This window comes from Hoplias malabaricus, chromosome 12, assembly GCF_029633855.1.
Source record: "Hoplias malabaricus isolate fHopMal1 chromosome 12, fHopMal1.hap1, whole genome shotgun sequence".
In the NCBI taxonomy this organism is placed as follows: domain Eukaryota; kingdom Metazoa; phylum Chordata; class Actinopteri; order Characiformes; family Erythrinidae; genus Hoplias; species Hoplias malabaricus.
Window position 1 is genome coordinate 22,979,776 of NC_089811.1, and position 20,893 is coordinate 23,000,668.

At 39.8% G+C, this 20,893-nt stretch overlaps 1 protein-coding gene across 1 annotated transcript; it reads left to right on the forward strand.

Annotated features, from left to right (window-relative positions):
- The first annotated feature begins 354 nt into the window (after window positions 1-354).
- Window positions 355-20,645, forward strand: pou2f1b (POU class 2 homeobox 1b). Its single transcript, XM_066686908.1, has 14 exons — window positions 355-427; window positions 6,025-6,090; window positions 7,364-7,446; window positions 11,833-12,015; window positions 14,701-14,833; window positions 14,960-15,051; window positions 15,197-15,370; window positions 16,202-16,343; window positions 16,790-16,935; window positions 17,154-17,336; window positions 17,535-17,640; window positions 17,983-18,325; window positions 19,242-19,330; window positions 20,279-20,645. The coding sequence occupies exons 1-14, from the start codon at window positions 382-384 to the stop codon at window positions 20,569-20,571; spliced, it is 2,079 nt and encodes a 692-aa protein (XP_066543005.1). The 5' UTR covers window positions 355-381; the 3' UTR covers window positions 20,572-20,645.
- The last annotated feature ends 248 nt before the right edge of the window (window positions 20,646-20,893 follow it).

Genomic DNA, 20,893 nt, shown 5'->3' on the forward strand with positions numbered 1-20,893 from the left:
TATATTATGTATGTGTATTGAGTGTGTATATTATGTATGTGTATTGCCTGTGTATATTATGTATGTGTTGAGTGTGTGCGTGTGTGTATATAATGTGAGTATTGAGTGTATGTTGCGTGTGTATATTATGTGTGTATTGAGTGTGTGCATGTGTATATTATGTATGCATTGAGTGTGTGTATTTATGTGTTATGTATGTGTGTATTGCGTGTGTGTATTATGTATGTGTGTATTGCGTGTGTATATTATGTATTTGTGTATTGTGTGTGTATATTATGTATGTGTGTGTTGCGTGTGTGTATTTTATGTATGTGTGTACTGAGCCACTGCTTGCCGCTTTCTGTTGCTGTTGGGCTGGGATCTGAGCTTTAAATATTCAAAATGGCGGACGGAGGAGCAGCGAGTCAAGATGAGAGTTCAGGAGCAGGTAATCATTACTGCATTTTACATATTCATATTCATATTCAAACGCTCTTTCTCTCGGCTCCGATGAGCGGGAGAGTGGAGAGTAAACAGGCCGCTGAGAGGGCGGATATGGTGAGGGTTCGGCGGCAGTTCTGCGGCTCTTTTCTCGGCGGCTGGTTGGGGAAAGTGGCGGTGGAGGGCGAGGGCAGAATTAGAGGCGAAATGCCCCCCTCTTTGTGTGATTAGAGCCGGACTCGGGGCCTTACATATTCATACAGCAGACGGGAGAACGCCGTTTAGCATATTTTATTAGTAATCGACATCATGCGGATTATTTATTTATTCCAGCGGCCGCTCGGAGCATGCAGGGCTGTTTTTCCCCTGATTCTGGTTCAGTGTTGTGAAGAGCTGGGTGGCCACAGCTAGCCCGGGCTAAGCTAATGCAGCGGCTTTGTGTGTTTGTATTGTAGGCTGGGAGCCTATAGCAGATAAAGGCTTTGCATATTCATTTCCTCGCAATCTCCCGGTGTCTGCGCACAGTGTTTACGCTCCGAAATGTGAACCTGCCAAAAGGCCGAGGGAACTTCATTGTTAAATAAGAAACAACAAATCCTCCAGAGGTGCATTTTGCCCATATTCCCCCTCTCTTCTGCCTTTGTGCCGCAGCCGTGTCCCTGCTGTGTGTCTGTATGTACGTTATTGTGGGGCTGAGAAATGCGCTCTTCAGCATATTTACAATGAATCCGCCTCATTGTTCTAAACCCTGCTCCAAATGTTTCATATTTATCCGTCTCACGTTTCAGAGGGAGACGGTTCTCTTTGTGTTTGCGCATCTTTATGTTTATTTAAAACAGCTGCACTCTGATTTACAATACGTTTCGCTTAATAGACAAATAACAAGGAGTTTATGCAGATTATATCCCCTTTGCGAAGCTTAACACCCATACAAAATCTCGTTTAAGTCTCCTACAGTCATGTTTAGTGCCCATTCTGTACCGTTATTGAGTTTTGTCTGTGTAGTAGCCGGGCAGCTGTTGCTGTTGTTCCCGCTGCTGCATATGTAGCAGGCCACAGGCTAACGGCTGAATACATTTCATTAACGTTGGAGGCCTGACTGGCCGAGGCTCCAGAGGTACTCTCACCGTGGCTGAGCCCACAATAGAGCATTAAGTCACTAAAAAGTGTGGCCAGTCACGTCCAGTCATAACTAGAAATGCGTTCCTTAGTACGGTATGTAAAGTGTAGTAGTGGGTGATTTGGGACGGAGCCCGTGGCGCACTGTGGTCATAACTAGGGCTTCACTGATATGAGCGCTTTAGGCCAAAGACCCTAACCGATGTTTTCGTGCAAATTACTGTCGTGTGCAGACGTTGGCGAGGGTGTCTGATGATAACTTATTTTGAAATCCAGTACGATCATTTGGAACAGAGGAGTGCAAATTTTGCATACGACTGTAACTGAATCGTACAGCCCTCTATGAGTAAGCGTCCATAAAAATATTTATGGAATTTAAAAATTGGGATTTTGTATTTACAGAGAAGTCTAATGGGTCTTTATGTAGGGTTACAAATGCAGTTAAAGTAATTGAATGAAGACCTTGTGGAAATGTACCCAAGCATCACTGGGAGTTGAATGATTTGAGTAAAATAATAGCAGTGTTTCTGTCCAATGTGACTGAGATTCAGTTCCAGTCCGGGTTCACCAAGAAGGCCAGTATATGCACTATGTCTGGCTAGAAGATTGAACTGGTGCCAATCTATCAGTTATGCTGAGCATACATTAGAAGGAATTGAAGAGAATCTTAAAACTTTTTTTCTCAGTCAAGAGTGTCTGTCTGATCTTTTTGCTCTTCCAGAGAACAAAACAGGTTTGAAACAAACATGTTTCAAATGTCAGCCAAGACTGTAATGCTTTTTGATGTACCTTGAAGGTGTGGAAATATTTTGAAAGTGTTTTGAGGTTTATCCAGGGATTAATTTTATTACACATGGGTTTGCTATATCTAGATCAACAGTGAACAGTTAGGAGATGCTGAGTAAGAGGGAAGATACAAAATGATGAATTCTGCCAAAGGGATAGGGTTGTGATATTCGACACCTAACAACATAATAGTGCATAACATAAATAAAATTATAGATATTAAATTATAGTTTACGGCTTTCCTTCGTATTTCTCTCTCTCTCTCTCACACACAGAGACAATAAATATTTAATGTGCCATTGTTCAGTATGACAGTTTGAGTATAACTGATTTTATTTTACTGTGATTTCTCTCTCTCTCTCTCTCTCTCTCTCTCTCTCTCTCTCTCTCTCTCTCAACCCCTTTTTCACCCTCTCTCTTGCTCTCTTGTTTTAACTGGCCTTTAACTGGCTGCTTGGGGGGAGGTGTTAGTTTGCGATTTAAGAATGCACAAGCTTAGGCCCATTAGCCTAGGGCCTCATTAGAAAGTCTAATTTTGGGAGGTGTCAGGGAAAAAAGAACCGCTGTCCCAAAGGTAACACTCAGATCTGCTCAGAGAGACGTTATTTTATGTTTGTATGCAGTCTGGCTTGTGAGATGCTGTGGCATGCTGAAACACGTCTGTATGCTCTGTTAATAACTTATTGCTGTTTGCACGACAGAGGAAGGTTTCAGGCTTTTTTTTTTTTTGTTGCATGCTAGAGGGAGGGAGTATTTAAAGCTACAAGTAGGAGTTTAAAACAAGTGGCAGGCCAAGCACTTAATGGTCTGAACCACTGAACAAAGACCTCCTAAAATTAATAGACAGGGGATGAATTGACTCAGTAGCATTGCAGCACAACATTTTATATTTTTTGTGGTATAATCGCATAGTAATGTGTAGGTTTAAAACAAACAAACAAAGACAGCACTATTATTTATATTTTAGTAATGGTGTTTTAATATGTTAGACAGTGGAATGTGTTTGCGGTTTAATGAACACATACTGTAGAGAGTGTGTTAGGGAAACTAGCCTATGCTGTATATAAGCATACATTTTGTGTATATATATATATATATATATATATATATAATTAAGCTAAATTAAGTAATACCACACCAAGTTGTGTTTAAATTTAAGATTTACTCGTTGTCCTAGTAAAATAAAAGTATGTACCAACATGTCAGACTGCCATTTACATTATGTGCATGTTAATGTGAAGTGGCAAACACATGGCAGTATTAATTGTTTTATGTATATTAGGCTTAAATGGTCTTGATGGCTATGATGTGCCCACTCTACATTTTCCACTTTAAAGTGTCTTCTAATTTAATTCAAATGTGGAATTTGCATGTGATTAATATTGTGTCCATGGTTACTCGTATTGGAACTCTCAGCACTGTTTATCTTCTTCATGGCATTCAGTCTGCCTTTCAATAAAACACACCACTAATGAGTTTCATATTTAAAATTCCATATTTAAAATTCTACCAACCAAGATATTTGCATAATATCATTATGCTGATGGCTTGTGAAAGCATGGCAGCTGGGAGGGTTTTTTCTCATCGTTTCAATGTTGTTTTTCAGGTTGGCCTTGGTACACTTACTTGCTTATTTTCTTTGAAGCCTAACCAAAGATGTGTAGGTCTTGTTCTAGTTGTCTGTCTTGTTAACTCTCTAAGCCTTTTCCTTAATGTAGATTAAGTCTGTTGCAGAGAGAGGAGTCTTTTTATGATTTAAATGCAAATTATTGAGAAATCTGGATCTTGGAAAGGAGATAGTATGATGTTTAGGGACAAATGGAACATTTTTAAGACTAGGAGTTCATCATAGTACTCCACTTCATCCCTTGTACATGTTTTAAGGCTCTAGTAATTTGCCTAATAAAGTCTATGAATAAACATACACTTGCTGCGACACTCTGCTGGCAGAGTAATTTGCAAGAGTGAATTAACTTCTTAAAAGAATGTCTAATGGGATCTGAAGTTAATCTGGATATGCTAATCGCAACGCATGTCCCATGATAGAATTATGCCTACAGAATTGGCTGAATTCGCTCACTGGAGTGTTGAAGCCGTAGGGGGCCATGATGGCGTTGTGGAATGGAATGTCAACTCGTTTCTCAACCAGTAGGGCCTGTACAGCACTCCAGATAGAATGCTTTTGAGATATATGCATCCTAATAACTTTATTTCCAACATTTTTACTTTTTAATGCTCTCAGGTACCTTGTTTACCTGTCCTGTTAATTAGAATGCCTGCATTCTGCTGGTAATTGGGCCTGCGTGGGCTCTGACTGCACTGTTGTGCTGAGCTGTAGAGGTTATTTCTTTCCCCTTCTTTTCCCTCCAAAGCCATCCAATTAATATGCTAATGAGCTGATAAATATTTATGAAAAATGTAAATTATGCAGAAAGCTTTCAGAGCGCAGTGTGAAATGAATTGCTTGCAGGACTTCAAAGTGTTCGCTGCGCTAACGAGGCAGAGGAGGATTTGCATACGACTTTAATCAGCTGAATACTGATTACGCTTCATTATGGGCGCTGCCAGCTGCACTCTTTGTTTCTGTTCCATTCCAGGAAGGGGAAAAAAAGCAAAGTTTTTCACACTCAAGCTGTCGTGACGATCATGGCAGTGAGCGAACAAGAGAGGGAGCGAGCGAAAAGCACCAGTTTGCTTAGCAGAAGCTCTTCTCTGCATGCTTTACTGTACTGTATGTTAGTGTGTTATGCAGCAGACCATAGAGTAGTGAACGCTTTTTGAGTTCTGTTGACATATGAGTTAGTCAAACTGAGAAACCTGTGCTGTTTAGAGTGTGTATTTGTTACTCTTTACGTGGTGCGTGAGGGGAAAGTGTTGCTGTGTATGCTCACAGAGATCATGCTGGAGCGAGCAGGTGCAGCTGTTGCTGGTGAGTGTAACTGTAAAGGGGTGTGTGTGTGTGAAAGATCTTTGGCTAATCGTACAGTGTGGGGAACAGAGCTTTGTATAGGGTGCATGGGGACTGTAATATGATGAAAGTCCAGTTTAATGAAAACTGATGGTATATTTGCCTTACATGATTCAAATCATTATTCATTTTTCTAAGGCTTGACAATTTTTAACAGTTAAAGTGTAATACTGTTAAGTAATAAATACAATATAGTTTATTACAATCTTTGTGCAGTGTTTCACATACTGTGATGTGCCGCAATGGATGAGGCTCACTTTGCAATAACACATGTAGAAATGAAACCTGTAGGCACTGTATGATAAATGGTGTTTGTGATGTAATTAGGGGTACACTAGTTTCCTTGTTGCAAATCTTTTTTATATGTGATTTGATCTTGTAGACAGGGTAGATATTCCTCTGGAGATTGAACTAAATAGTTTGAACATGATAGCTTGTTTTCAGATGTTTATTGTAAGTGCTTAAATTATAAACTAGCTTTCTTCAGCAAAATTGTTGGTCATGCATGGAGGAAGTGTGGTATGAGTTAATTTAGTTAATATCAGGTACTGAATTGTACTATTGAAATATGTAATTGCACACATTTTTTTATAATATCCTGCAACACTAGTCATGTATGATGATGCATGGTTCCTGTTGGGTGTTTGCTTCTGGGATTATTCTACGTTCAGTGTGAATGAAGTTGTAACAGAGGCGGGGGTTCAGTTGATGCTTATCTCTGTTTCTTTCAGATTCTAGAATGAGTAATCCGTCAGAAACGAGTAAAAGTGCAATGGAGAGTGGGGATGGAAACACAGGTGAGTTACTGGAATGTTTTTGTAGCTTTTTAGCTTGTATTGTGGAGTGAGTGGAAATTTTATTGCTGTGTTGTTGTACTATAATTTGCACTAGGTTGCACTAGTATTTGGTTTTGAATTGCGGTCTAAAAAAGAAAATAAAAATGAAAGCCTCCCCCTCCCCACACGGCAAAGTGCATTTGCATCTTATATCAGATTTTTAATTTGAGTGTTTATGTTGCAAGTTACAGGTGACTGAATCTGATTGTTATGGTCAGACTGTAGTATTATGCTGCCATGAACACATTGGTTGTCATGGTAACTAGTCATGCACCAATGTGATACTTGGATCAGCCCTAATACTGACCTCATTAAACAATTCTAATATCGCCCAGACACATCTTTAGCTTCGGTTGTTCTTCACGGGAGGAAGAATAATTATTATTACTATTTTCTTTGCAATGATTTGAAAAATAATTTTGCATTAATGTGTACAGTCTGATTGCAAGTAACGATTAGATGTAAAGTTAGACTGGATTTTTTATCCCTTGTTATTTGTTTTTTGCATTAATCAAAATTTAGAAGTAAAAGGCAGCGAGACCCTGAACTGGATAAGCAGTTACAGACAATGAATGAATGAATAAAAGTAAAAGGGAAGCGTGAGTACGCTGATGGGGGGAATGTTATAAGCACTGCACTTTAAATGATGAAAATGAATTCTAATTAATTCTAAAATTAATTAGAATTTGACTGTTCAATCCAAGTCATGTGTTCAGACATCTGAATCTTATTTGTAGCTACCTTCAAGGTTAGCTTGAGTCCGACTGAAATTAATCTGACTTCATGATGCTTTTTGCTGTTTCAGAAAAAAAAATCTGTCCTGCATATATAAGCTATGCCAAAAAAAGGGATTTTTTGTTCTATTGCTCCAAATAATTTTTTGTACCCTTTTAAAGCAGAGTAGGAGGGAACATTCTTGTGGAACTGCATCCAGTGTTGGTTTTGTTAAGTGTGTGCGCGCCTGTTTAGATTTAGTTCAGTTTTTTATTTTGAGAAGTTTTGATGTTACTTTATAATCATACGGCTCTCATGGATTTTTGATCCTGGTGATTTGAATGTTCTACTGGAAGTGGTGACTGAGGATATCGGACTGGGAGAGTAGAGAATGCCTCTGAATATTTATCACCAAAAGCCTTGTGTTTCTGAAAGAGAGGCCACAAGGTGTGCTGTGTCAGTTGAAAGGGTTTTTCTAAGGCTGTGATCTATTGAGCGGCTGTCTTTTCTCTCCCTCCAGGTGCCCAAACAAACGGACTGGACTTTCAGAGGCAGACAACAAACGCAATCACCAACGCACATGCACAGGCCCTGCTCCAACAGGTATAGTTGTTCTGCTCTCGCTCTTTCTATCTTGCTCACTCTCTGTCCATTGTGCTCTCTCACTATTGCTCTGTCTTTTTTCAGTTTCAATCTCTTGTTTCTTGCTTTCTTCCCCTCATTAGTTCTCTCATTCTCTCCCTCTCTCACACACACACTTTCTCTCTTTCAGTCTCACTATCTCCTCTTCTGGATTCTTCCTTTGCCACAAACATGGTCCTACCAAGTTGCCCCCCCCCACCTTTCCCTCACAGAGTTTCTGTGAGATGCACCCAGGTGAAAGAAGCAATTTGGGCACGTATGCACTAAAACACACAAGCTTACAGTAGGGTTGAATCATGAACTGTTCTTTATCCTGAAATCGCAATTTCCTTTTAGAAAGGTTCTAAATCCTACTAGTTATAATTATACCCTACATTCACCCCCTCTTAGACCCCTCTTGTGGAAAATATTTACATTGTTGTGTTTACACCAGAAGAGATGATATGAACAAATGAGCAGTCAGCATGGTTGCTGAGCGATTCTGCTTTAAAACTGCAGTTTTCCTAAGACAGTTTCAGAGACACGGATTTGGCCAGCCAAGGTTTCTCACGTCACAAAGCTAAGGAACCAGTCCCATCAACTTATGAGGCTGGGCTCTTCAAGTAATTCTGAACAGCAGGTGAGCAGTGTAGTGATTGGTGGAGAAAGGAGAGATTAATTGCATAGATATGTGTCTCCTGAATAAAAGGGAAGGTGTAGAATTAATTAATTCATTCATTGTCTGAAACCGTTTATCCAGTTTAGGATCGCGGTTGTTCCGGAGCCTACTGGGAATCACTGTGCGCTAGGCGGGAACAAACCCTGGAGTGGCGTCAGTCCTTCACAGGGTGACTCGCATTCACTCACCCCTATGGACACTTGAGTAGCCAATCTACCTACCAACGTGTGTTTTGGCACCGTTGGAGGAAACAGGAGCAAGGGTTAGGAGTACATCTCTTAATACACTTTTAAAGTTTTTAATTATGTTTTTTCCCTCAGAAACTACTTCTTAATATGGAGTTTTGATGAACTGAGTAATTTAAACTATCACAGCATACTGTAGTGGTATCAGGCCTAGCGGACGTCTCAGATCACAAAAAATGGCTAATCTGGTCTTCTTGGCCAATAAATATCCCAGGACATTTTATACAATAGTTGTAATTTTATTCTGTCACAATGTTGGTCAGAAAAATCACAGTTGGATATTGTAGTGATGTCCCCAGGGTTACTATTCTCTGTTGACATGATGAATCCTGTCTGAGTGGCTAAACCGCTGTCTAACCCACTCTGTTATTATCATACCTGTGAATGACTGCTACAGACTTCACATTAATAAGATCTCAGGCTGTCACTGTGTGTTTGGTAGAAGGCAGAAGTATGGTAAGGTGTGTGTGAGAGCGAGACACGCGTGTTTGTGCGTGTGTGTTCACACATTATTTTGGACTTTATTAAAAGTGTAAAGATTGGAACTCCACAAATGTGCAAAAATAAAAGCAATGCTGCTATCTCCTTTTTACAAGGGAAATTAATTGTGCCCATATGCTAATTAGCTGCTCTGCAGTTGCTCGGAAACAGATGGTGGAGAATATGCAAATCTATGCAGAATTTGCATGCTCTGCATAACCGTTTCTTTAATTAACATACCCCACCTCCTTTTCCCTTCACGTCTCAGAGGACTGCAGAGTATTTTTATCACCAGTGCATTAAGGGAAACTGTTCTGGAGCATGGGGGGAGTTCTCTCTCATTCTCTCTCATTCTCTCTCGCTCTCTCTCTTTCTCTCTCTCTCTCTCTCTCTCTCTCTCTCTCTCTCTCTCATATTTCCTCCTTCATTTTACCCACACTCTTCCCCCCTCACCCTCTATTCTCAATATTTTCCCCTCTGTCTTCGTCACCTCATTTGTTTCCCCTCTCTGTGTAAAAAAAAAAAAAAAGAAGAGTAAATGTATATATTTGGGGGAAAATAAATAAATATATGTGTGTGTGTATGTATGTACTTGTTTCAACAGATCATTGTTGTGCAAGGTGTTCATTATTTATTTTTTTCATACTTTACCCCTACTCATAGCCATTCAGTTGCTTGCTTAAAATTGACTGGTAAAAGCACATTACCCTGAGACATTTTGCACAGTGCAGTTTTCTGAGCAGTTATTTTATTCCTTTTTCTGGAGTGCTGGAGGGACTTCTGCTCAGGTGGTGGGGTGGGATGTGAGAACTTGGGGTCCTATGCTCCAGGGCCTGACCCTGCTCTGTGTTCTGTCTTCAGTGTAAGTCAGAGGATTCGGCTGAGCTTCCAGCCTCCAGCCAGCAGGGTGCGCTGCCCCAGACTCAGCTCATGTTGGCCGGGGGGCAGATAGCTGGAGTAAGTGGTTTGATGCCTGCACGGGCGGGCTACCATGCACGTTTTCTCACCACCAGCACATCCCCGTTCTCATCAAAGCCATTCTTTACATTGTCAAGTGATGGTTGCCATTTCTGTACAGCAAACACCACATTGCTGAAGTCTTTAGGCTTAAATCGCCTAAAAAGTTGCACTTGCTAGGTCCTGAAACGTGTTATCATTTTCTGTACGATGCAGATTTTAAGGAACAACAATTCCTACTGCTTTCGTTGGCTTCTAATTAGTGCTTATTTTTCTTCACTTTCACCAGTTTTCTTTATACAGATTTTTTTTGGAGGGGGACTCCTCATGGTAGGGTTGGTTATTTAACTGATTTGTGTGTTTACCATGACTGTCTGCGGTGAAATTTGTTAAATCTTAATAAGTGAACATGACACACACACAAATTTCATGACATGTAACATCCAACCTAAACATCTTCAAACATCTAGTTGTCATATCATTTTCTGGAGTGAAATAGATTTTGTTAATAAATGTTAGTGTAGATTTACCTTAGAGAGCTGTATGAACAATGACATGCAGTAAAGTGTTATCAAATGAACTAATTCAACTTGTTTTGTAGTTATAGATTAATGTAGATCTTATTTTTTTGGTCAAATCTCAGTACTTTATTGTGATTTATTTGTCTTAAAATAATAATCTTCACTGTTTTAAAACAGAGGAAAAATGTTTAGTCGTTGACTCTTGAATTACAGTTGACACTGTTTTCAACTCAGCTAATATTTCTATTAGAAACAAGTTGGGGAAATGCACTGTAGAGGTACTATTGGGATTTTTGGTGATGTAACAGGTGACACTGGAGCATGCATTAACGGTGCCAGTGGGGCTAGGTACAGCCTTAGTCACCAGGGAGGCTAGTGTGGATTTATGATTGTTGATGGTAAAGGGTAAGGTAGGGCTGTAAAGCTGCCTTGGTGGGGGGGGGGGGTTGCGCCTGGGAGACTTCAGACCTCACTGTTGAGCCTTCTGGAGGTGTTGTGGGCTTAATTCAGTGAAACACCAATGAGAGGAGGTGCCTGCCTGAAGAGCTAGTGATACAGTGGCTGGTTTGGGTACTCATGGGCTGGGCTCAGTGACTAACCGTAGTTGTTAAGGATAGTCGGTTGCTGATCGGAGCATAAACGGCCACGGCAACCTTAGTGTTGAGGTGTAGGATTCAACAGGAATTTTGGTGACAGCAGGTAGGAAGAGAGTGTACTGGGCCCTATGTGAATCGCTAATGGATTGGTATAGGATATTTTACATCTTGTGTATGATTATAATTCTAGCTTAAGTACTATATATTTTTATATCGGAAATGTCAAAATATTCCATGATATTTATGTGTACTGTGTAAAATGAGCTGAAGCTTGTTCATCTGCACTTTCCTTTAAAATATTTTATGGTCTATAGTTGCATTTTGTGGTGTCTGATACATGATACAGGACAGATCTTCTTCTCTGGTCTGTCTTAGCCTTTAACTACCTGCAGTAGTCTGTCTATACATTCATATTCTTTTAATTTCACATTGACAGGACTGTCCATTTATCTGGCGTGTACTGTACTGTCTTCGTCCATTCTTAGTATTCTGAAAGATTTTCTGCATGTGTTCACCAGAGCAGCGCTCATGCATTCATTTTGTGTCGACTCTTGAAGTCTTTTACTGTCATCACTAAAGGCTCAGTGTGATGTTTGTTCAAGTTCAAACAGTTTTGTGGGATTGGGTGGAATATGGGAAATAGATATGACCCTGAAAATGTGCATGTTCTTCTGAAGATGAGTATGTGGTACTGGAGACCCACGTGGGGGAGGCTCCGCTATTCAGTTTTCATCCATGATTATGTAATTTTTTTTTTTTTTAATGGATCATACAAGCTTTTATCTTACAAACCTCATTAACAAGCCCCTAACAAATAATCTTATGTATGTGTTTAGCTGATTTAGCTTACTTCTCTCTATATCTGTCTCTGTCTCTTTCTCTCTCTGTAGTTGACACTGACCCCAGCTCAGCAGCAGTTGCTGTTGCAGCAGGCTCAGGCCCAACTATTAGCTGCAGCTGTGCAGCAACACTCGGCAAGCCAGCAGAGCAGCACCACAGGAGCCAGCATCTCCGCCTCCGCTGCCACACCCATCACACAGATCCCCCTCTCCCAGCCCATCCAGATCACACCCGTAAGAGCCCACCTGACAAATTTTCACTGCAAATTCTAATTAACGTTCTGTTCATATGCTTCTGTTATAATTCTGTACTGGTTTTCTTGTACATTAACATCATTCTAATAGATGAGATATGATTTAAAATAAGGAGTCACTTATCTCAGGTGGCATTGGGCTTCAAGAGTAAATTCTGATTATTATTTTTTTTTTTAACCTCACCAGCAGACACATTTGGTGAACCAAGTTTGTGTTTCAATGTATGCAACAGAAATACAAAGTTAATGTAACTAACTGGCAATTTTGATTTGTCATTGTGATTTCTTTTTTTTTAAAGCTTTATTTTTCACGCAAGGTATAATGTAATTCTTACAGGGGTATTTGACCATAACATAATATATACTTTACAAAATTAAAAAATACAAGGCTTATTTTGGTACTATTAAAGCACAATGTATACTTCTGCATCGACCCTACACCCTAGGCAACGCCTCAATGTGAACCCTACTTCGTAATATACAGCATAGCCTGACCTGCACCTCCCCAAAAATATGATTGGTCAGAAGTCGGTCGGACATTGTTTATGCAGAACCAAAGGAGTACAAGAACATAAACTCCTCTCCTCCACACACAGAGACACAGACAGCAGCACAATCTAGGGCTATCCGAATAACTTTTTTTGGGCTTCTGAGCTTTGGCCAGGATATTCAGCGAATATTCCAATACTTAGAGAGTGGGTTCGTGTATGTTGTTGTCATTACCAAAATATGCTTCCGACAATAAAATATCCCTCTCTCCAGGCTCAAAGTGTGGCGTTGCTCGCTAACCTGCTAACTAGCTCTCTAACTAAGGGCATAGACTATACACAATTTAACCAGTTTGAGTGGAGGTGCTCTAATTTCACACACAAAGCTGACACAATGAACTGTGGCATTTCCTCGCTTCTTTGTAAGTCTGTTGTTTTAGCATGTTAGGCTGTTTTATGACTGAGATTTAGGCTTCATTTGCACAAAGACTTTTATGTTGATGAGCCTCAATATGGTGGCGCGTTGCCTTTATCAATAATCACGTTTATCCAAAAGTATCAGAATCTCAAAATTAGAAACTGAATACCCGAACACTTGGGTCCAGGCCTATTGTTCAGAAAATCAACTCTCAGGCCAGCTGTGAAATTAAAGCTGCACTTTGGCTCGCTGAGTCGTACGCTACATGGTGCCACTAAGGGAACACAGTGTACACAGATAAACCAGAGCTTCTTGGAGGTGTTCTAATTTGAGTTATAAATTTGACAAAATGAACTGTAGCTTTGCCATGCTTCGTTGTAAGTGGGTTGCTGTAACATTAGGCTGTTTTTCATTTAGGACTTTTGTGTTGACAGGGCTGAATACATGAGGAGTGGAGGGTTGCCTTTATCGCCACATTTATAAAATAAATAAATAAATAAAATAATATCTGAATCTCAAAGTTATAAACCGAATACCAACCCAATGAACAAATAGCCGAATATTCGGGGCCAGCCCTAGCATTTTCACAGTGAAATATTTCCTCAGACATAGTGTGGGTGCTGAGGATAAATAAAAATTTTGAACATACTGACATCTCTGGGAGAAAAAATATCTCAACAAGAAGCGAATTGCCAGCTTTGTATTAGCTACTTTCCTGGTACCTCATGTAAACTCTGCTCAGTCCCAAACTATGGCTTACTCCTTAAATAGTGCATTTTAAAGATTTATAATAGAAATTCTACTGCACCACTATGCTGTGTTCTACATAGTGTAGAGGGAGATGTTTGAGATTCAGTCCTTGTGGTGTGGCAGTGTAATTGCAGGGCGAAGAGACATCAACGCAGAAGTATAAACGTTCGCAACGACATAGGGCTCTTGCGTAGGCTCTGCATCGAGTCAACAAAGTCAGAAGTATAAATCGCCATTTAGCCTTACAACTCCATGCATGTGCTTTTTCATTGCTCATTTAAAAAATACATTTGTGTCATAAAGTGTTCATATAGAACTATGATTAAATATCCAAGACCTTAAGATGCTTCCAGATTGAGCATTGGGATACAGCAAAATGACAAATAAAACAGTACATATGCATATTGATAAAATGTTTTGTAAGAAATGTGACAAATTTAACATCTGGTCTCTTCTTAAACCCAAGGTGCAATACCATTGCTTAGTTGAAGCAGTTTCTTTATTTGTAAATTCTATTCTGTAAATTCTATTGTAAATAATTCTGTTGGTTCTATTTTGTTTAAAGGGATGTGAAAAACCTCACTTTTTCTGGTCTTGTGCACATTTACATGCATTTGCCTACCATTCCACAAAATTTTGAAATATACTGCCTAGTCAGTTTTTTGTTTGTTCCCTAAGTATGAATATGGCATTATACAAACATATTCAGATATGGTTTCCTTTCTGACATTAGAATTATACTGCCACCCATCTGAGTATCCTCAATCACATTGCTGTTTAAAATGCATAGGACATACACAGCAAGAGTGCAGGTACTGTCTTAACTTGTGAAAAATGGGTCTAATATGTCAACTTTCTAAGTGTTGCACTTCAAACTAATGTGAATAAACCTGTTTACTCTGTTAAAAACTCAAAGCTCATAATATACAACATAAAAAGTGAGTAGGCATGCATGGTAGTGTAGCTGGCAGTATGTGGAATGAGTAATGTGTTCCCCTGTTTTCCACAGCAGTTGCAGCAGCTGCAGCAGCAGCAGAACCTCAACCTTCAGCAGTTTGTGCTGGTGCAGCCGGGCCACCCCATTGCCACCCAGCTGCAGCCAGCACAGTTTATTATCTCACAGACGCCGCAGGGCCAGCAGAGTGAGCACTCTATCCTTCTAGCCTTCACACAACACAGCATACAGGCAGCTAGTATGAGCTTCTGTTGTCCTTTACTGATTTTTTTTTTTTTTTTTTTTTTTTCCTCTTACATTTAATTTTTAACAGGCCTCTTGCAAGCCCAGAATCTTCTAACTCAACTACCTCAAAGCCAAGCCAACCTCCTGCAGACTCAGCCAAGCATCACCCTCACCTCACAGGTTAGACAGCTACAACCCGTAAACATTCAGGAAGTTTGCACTTAAGTCTTCATTTTTCTGCGGTTTCATTTATAAAATGACATGAAGTAAGAAAATGTTTAAGTCTAACCCTAGAATGTGCATGGTCTAATATTTGCTGTTTTAGCCCGCAACACCAACACGCACGATAGCAGCTACCCCCATCCAGACCCTTGCTCACAGCCAGACAACACCAAAGCGCATGGACACTCCCAGCCTGGAGGAGCCCAGTGACCTGGAGGAGCTGGAGCAGTTTGCCAAAACCTTCAAACAGAGGAGGATCAAACTGGGTTTCACTCAGGTAGACCAACATTTCTTCACTTCCACACAGATATATGTAGAATTAGCAAGTTAATGTGTGTCTGTCTGAATTGGCATGAGGCATATATCTGAAATTATATGGGCATGCATCTGGGAAATAAGTAATTGAGCTAAAAAACATATATCTATTTGTGTTCCAGGATTTAAAAAAAAACATGCCTTGGGTGTGGTTTCCCTCGTGCCTCCCATTGGCCATTGTGAACAAACACTTAGCATCTTACTTGTTTTTGTGGCCACCCTAACACCACCTTATGAGAGACTGATATTTAAATATGGCTTTTAGATTTAGATTATTTTTTTTATTACTCAATAAAATAATAAATCATTAAATTGCAGCATATAAGATTCTCCAGAAAGCAGGGATAGTAACACATGTTTAGCACTCTTTTATATATAATTAAAAAAGAGAAGGTAGAAGGGGCCATTGCTAGGAATGCTGTAGACAGAGTCAGGGCAAAGCTGCATTATTTGTTTTGTTTTTATGATGACAGACAAACTCCTATTCGTTCATCCATGTCTATAGCAGAGTTGAATCTCAGGATGGTAGATAATTACAAAGCTATACAAGTCCATTCTAAATGAAAAATATAAAATGTTAGGGTTTCATTATTCTTTAAAACTAGCATGAAATATCATCAGCACTTTGGTGGTAACATGACATGGCTAATCCCTTTGCATATAATTTGCAGATTACTTTACTACCAGTATAAGCTATAGTGACATCAATTATTTACAGTTTCTCTGGACATTTTTTGGTGTTTCTGCAAATTCTGTTACTACATATCTTTATAATGGAGTTTATCTTTTAAAGGGGGATGTCGGCCTTGCTATGGGAAAGCTTTATGGAAATGACTTTAGCCAAACCACCATTTCTCGCTTTGAAGCCTTGAACCTGAGCTTTAAAAATATGTGCAAGCTGAAGCCTCTGCTGGAGAAATGGCTCAACGATGCAGGTATGTCTCTTCTCTAACCATCCTTACTGGCTCCATTTGACTCTGGGGTAATGTGAAGAATGTTGTATAGGATATGGAAAGATTCCTGTCATAGTCATCTGTAATCAAGGATTTACCTCAGATCAGCTCCTTGCTGAACTTGCATAACTATATTAAGGGTACGAAAAGGATCACATTGCCCTGCTTCATATCTCTGCATATGTGTGCCTTTGCAGTTTATACATAGGCAATCCCCTATGCATAATAAACTCAAATAATTACCTTCTCTTTTTCTGCCTTGTATTGGCTCCTATCTAAAGAAGTTGTAGGTACAACAAGATATAATTTAAAGTACAAAAATGAAGCTAACTTATTGTTCAGTGGAATTGTAATTCTTAAGCATAGTATATTAGCCTCAGGTGCTTATACCCGTCCTTGTGTTTTTTTTGCACGTGCTGTGTGTGCAGAGAACCAGACGTCGGACCAAGCCCTGTCCAGCCCCAGCTCTTTGGGCTCTCCGGGGCTGGGCATGGAGGGACTCAACCGACGTCGCAAGAAGAGGACCAGCATCGAAACCAACATCAGAGTGGCCTTAGAAAAGAGCTTTCTGGAGGTGAGTGATATCTTCTATTAGAACTGGGCTTGCTTAAAACCAGCTTAGAACATAGCGTTCCCTTCTCATTGCATTTAGGAGTTTTGTAGTTTTGTTTGGCCAGTGCCCTTAGATATTATAAAGACACTGTTGTTTACGTTTCTGTGGGGAAAAGCCTTCAAATTGCAATGGCTCTCTTGTGCTGAAAGGGCATTTCTGGTTTCTTTGCCCTCTTCAAGCAGAACCAAAAACCTACCTCTGAGGAGATCACCATGATCGCCGACCAGCTGAATATGGAGAAGGAGGTGATCCGTGTATGGTTCTGCAACCGCCGGCAGAAGGAGAAGAGGATCAACCCGCCCAGCAGTGGTAGCGCCGGCAGCACCCCCATCAAAGCAATCTTCTCTCCCTCCACACCCTTGGTGAGTTAAATGTACTTTATTTGGGCTCAACCAGATATATGAGCTTTACTAGCAAAAACATTGCATGTTTATACAATTATTACACATTTCCATGTGACAAATTGTGGGATGCATTTACAGATGGTAGTAATATTGCTATAGGCATCTGTTTTAAATCCAGTCTCCCATTCCGTTGTGTTTTTTTTTTTTTAAATCTAGGCACCTTCCACTGCCAGTCTTGTGACCAGTACCACCCCGACTACACTGACTGTAAATCCTGTTTTGCCTCTCACCAGCACAAGTGTCTCCAGCATTGGCTTCACTGGTAGGTGGCATCCAATATATCATTTGACTGATAAAACCGGCTAATATTTATAATATTAAAAATATATAAAAAAAAAACTGATTAAAATGATATCTGACCATGTGTGGTGTTTTTGTTCATTAGAACAAAACAATTCACTATAAAATGTAATAGTTTAATATTGAGAGTTGACTATACGTTGTGGTAATATGTGGATTGATTTATATTTGCTATTTAAAATATTTTCAATTTCTTCTCGAGTTGTATCAGTCAGTAAAGTTAAAATAAATGAATAAATTTTTTTCCTCAGTTTTGCCAATTGTTGACAAATGTATTAGACTCATGTCAGTGGTCTATTTCCAGGTACGACTGTTGGCTCAGCTTCTTCCAACACGGCGTCCGTCATCTCCACGGTTCCCGCTGTTTCCACGGCAGCATCGTCTCCATCACTAAGTCCCTCCCCCAGCGCACTCCAGGCATCCTCGGCCGAGTCTTCCTCGGCTTCAGAGCCGGTGACTACGGTGACCCAGGCACCAACCTCCTTGGCTAGCACGCTGGGTTCAGGGCAGGTGATGGTTGCTGCCCCCGGTCTGTCGGCTGCTCTGCAGGGGGCTGCACAGCTCCCCACCAGTGCCAGCATTGCTGCTATGGCTGCAGCTGCTGGCCTCAACCCTGGGCTTATGGCCTCTTCACAGTTCACTCCGGGGTATGTGGCTTTATTTATATAATGGTATCACAGTAATCAGCATATGGACTTTATGATTTTTTTTTTGTGAGCATTACACTTTATTTTTAGGTGGTACTTCCTTTATTCTACACGCATTCATATACAATTTTTCCACTTGTGAAGGGTTGCTTCTTTTTTCACTAGAGGTACAGGGTTTATGAAATACACAAGTAATGCAAGATTATGCCCTGTCATGCAACATATGTTTGTCTATTAAAACATTACAAAATTACAGGTAAACCCAGACTTAAGATTATTACTTCCATGTTAGCTATGCAAATACCATTTATAAAAAGTACTGTTCTGAAAGAAAATTTGGGGCACATGTAATGAGAATGAGCCACAGATGACTCCAAGACGAGAGCCCAGGAGCGAGGTGCAGAAGCTCTGGTTTTTAGACATTTTTGTTGGGTTCTCTTTATTGTTGCTTTCCTCATATTTGATTAGCATTTATATCTGTATATTTGTTCATTGTTGTTTTGCAACATTTAAACTTGTTTTTGCACGGTCACATAAATGTTGGTCCAGTGCTTTTGAAAGAAGAGACTCAGATTAGGGAGCAGTGTTTGTGGGCTCCAGATTTGCTGTTTTAAATGAATTTAAATTTAAATTAACTTAAATTAATCTGCTAATGCACTGAAAAGGGAGTTTTTCATATCATGTTTCCTTAACCATCATGGCATGTGGTGTCAAATACAGGCAACTCTATATGAAATTATTTATCATCCAAACACATCTTGAAGCACTATGCAGACTTTATAAAGAATTAGAATAAAAAAACCCTGTCTATCTATCTTTAACAACCCATATTTGCAAGTATTAAGTAGAGACATTACATTGTAATTATACAGAGTAGAAATATTGAACTCTTCTGTCTTTTGTGTGTGCTTCTAAGTGGGGCTTTGCTGAGTCTGGCTCCTGGTGGTCTGGGCAGCGCGTTGAGTCCAGCACTGATGAGCAACAGCACCTTGGCCACTATCCAAGGTGTGTGGAGCGGCAAGTACACTTGTTTTTTCTTTATTGCTCTGCATGGCTTTAGGAGTTTTAAATCATCTGAATTGCTAATAGAGTAATGATTTGAAGCTGGTATTGTTTTAATTGTAATCTGAAATGTGAAACAGTGTTCCATTGCTCTGGAATATTTTATTGGAAAAATAATATAATAGAAATTTGCACAGCTGTAAAGTACACCTTTATGTTTTCTGTGCTTTAAAGTGCATTTTAATAAGAATTTTGTTTTATTAACCAAGTTATGCTCTGCCCACTTTTTTAATTCATATCCATTCAAAGATTGCACAAGTTGCCAAAAAAAAAATCGAACTAATCAGCCAGCCACAATATACATGGATTAAATCTCTTATGAGTTGACATAGTATATACCGATAATATACGCACACCCTCCTGTATAAATCATTTGTAGATTACTTAAAATAGCTTTTTAATGCTGCATAAATTGTTGTTATACTGTATTGTTTAATGAATAATGACAAGAAAAAAAAAACAAGACTCAAATGACTGCTGAGGAGAATTTGAGGATCTGTGAAATAGCTGAGGCCACAACAGGGTACATCTACAAATTATACATTAACATGGATTCAGTGTATTGTAGCAAATTCACAATTTGGCTTTTGTAATTTATTTATTTTTAAACAAATGAATAATCAGAGTTCATTTGTAGGTAGAGCATAGATTGGTTAATTAGCTGGTTACATGGATCAGGTAAATTGGATCAATTAGAGTATATTATGTAGCCAAAGGTTTCTAGATGCCTGCTTTTTATTTATATACAGACACACAACTAACTAAACCTCGCTCTATCACCTAAGTAGTGGAAACAACTCTTTAAAATGTGTCTGCAAACCTTTGGACATGGTGTATATATTGTGTAAATAGTAAGGTAACTCGGTTTTATTTGATTCTCCTCCTCTATAGCTCTGGCCTCTAGTGGGACTCTGCCCATCACCTCTCTTGATGGCAGTGGTAATTTGCTGTTTGCGAACACCAGTGCGGGGAGCACACCCAACCTTGTGACGGCTCCCCTCTTCCTGAACCCCCAGAACCTGTCTCTGCTCACCAGCAACCCAGTCAGCCTGGTGTCGGCCAGTGGGGGTGCAGGGGCTGCAGGAGCTCTCAACCTGCATGTTGCTGCAGAGAGCCACCACAGTGCTGTCACCATGGCAACTGTGCCCCCCTCCACAATCACCACCGCCTCAAAGGCCCAGTGAAGGCTCCGCCCATTCTCTCTCCTTCTCTTTCCTTTCCTTCTTTTTCTTCATCAATCATTATTTAATCCCTTTGCTACCACCAAAAACAAACTCAAAAGAAGGTTTTTGTAGTATGATTTTTATCATGTTAGTGTTTCTCCTTTTCTTATTTCCCTCACTTTTTTTTTCAAGCAATGTGCTTTTTGGACCTTGTTGCTTGTTTGATTTTTCAGCAACATCCTTTCACAAATGTTGGCATTACCGAAGAGCCTGGCATTATAAGGTAGCTGAAACAACTGTTTCTGGACTGCATGCTTGCTCACTCGGTAATGCAAAGACGTGT

Excerpts from the sequence above, each read along its gene's own strand:
- pou2f1b (XM_066686908.1), top strand. The coding sequence starts at position 382 with ATGGCGGACGGAGGAGCAGCGAGTCAAGATGAGAGTTCAGGAGCAG. Across the intron at positions 7,447-11,832 it reads CACAGGCCCTGCTCCAACAG|TTGACACTGACCCCAGCTCA; the intron begins GTATAGTTGTTC and ends CTCTCTCTGTAG. Across the intron at positions 16,344-16,789 it reads GAAATGGCTCAACGATGCAG|AGAACCAGACGTCGGACCAA; the intron begins GTATGTCTCTTC and ends CTGTGTGTGCAG.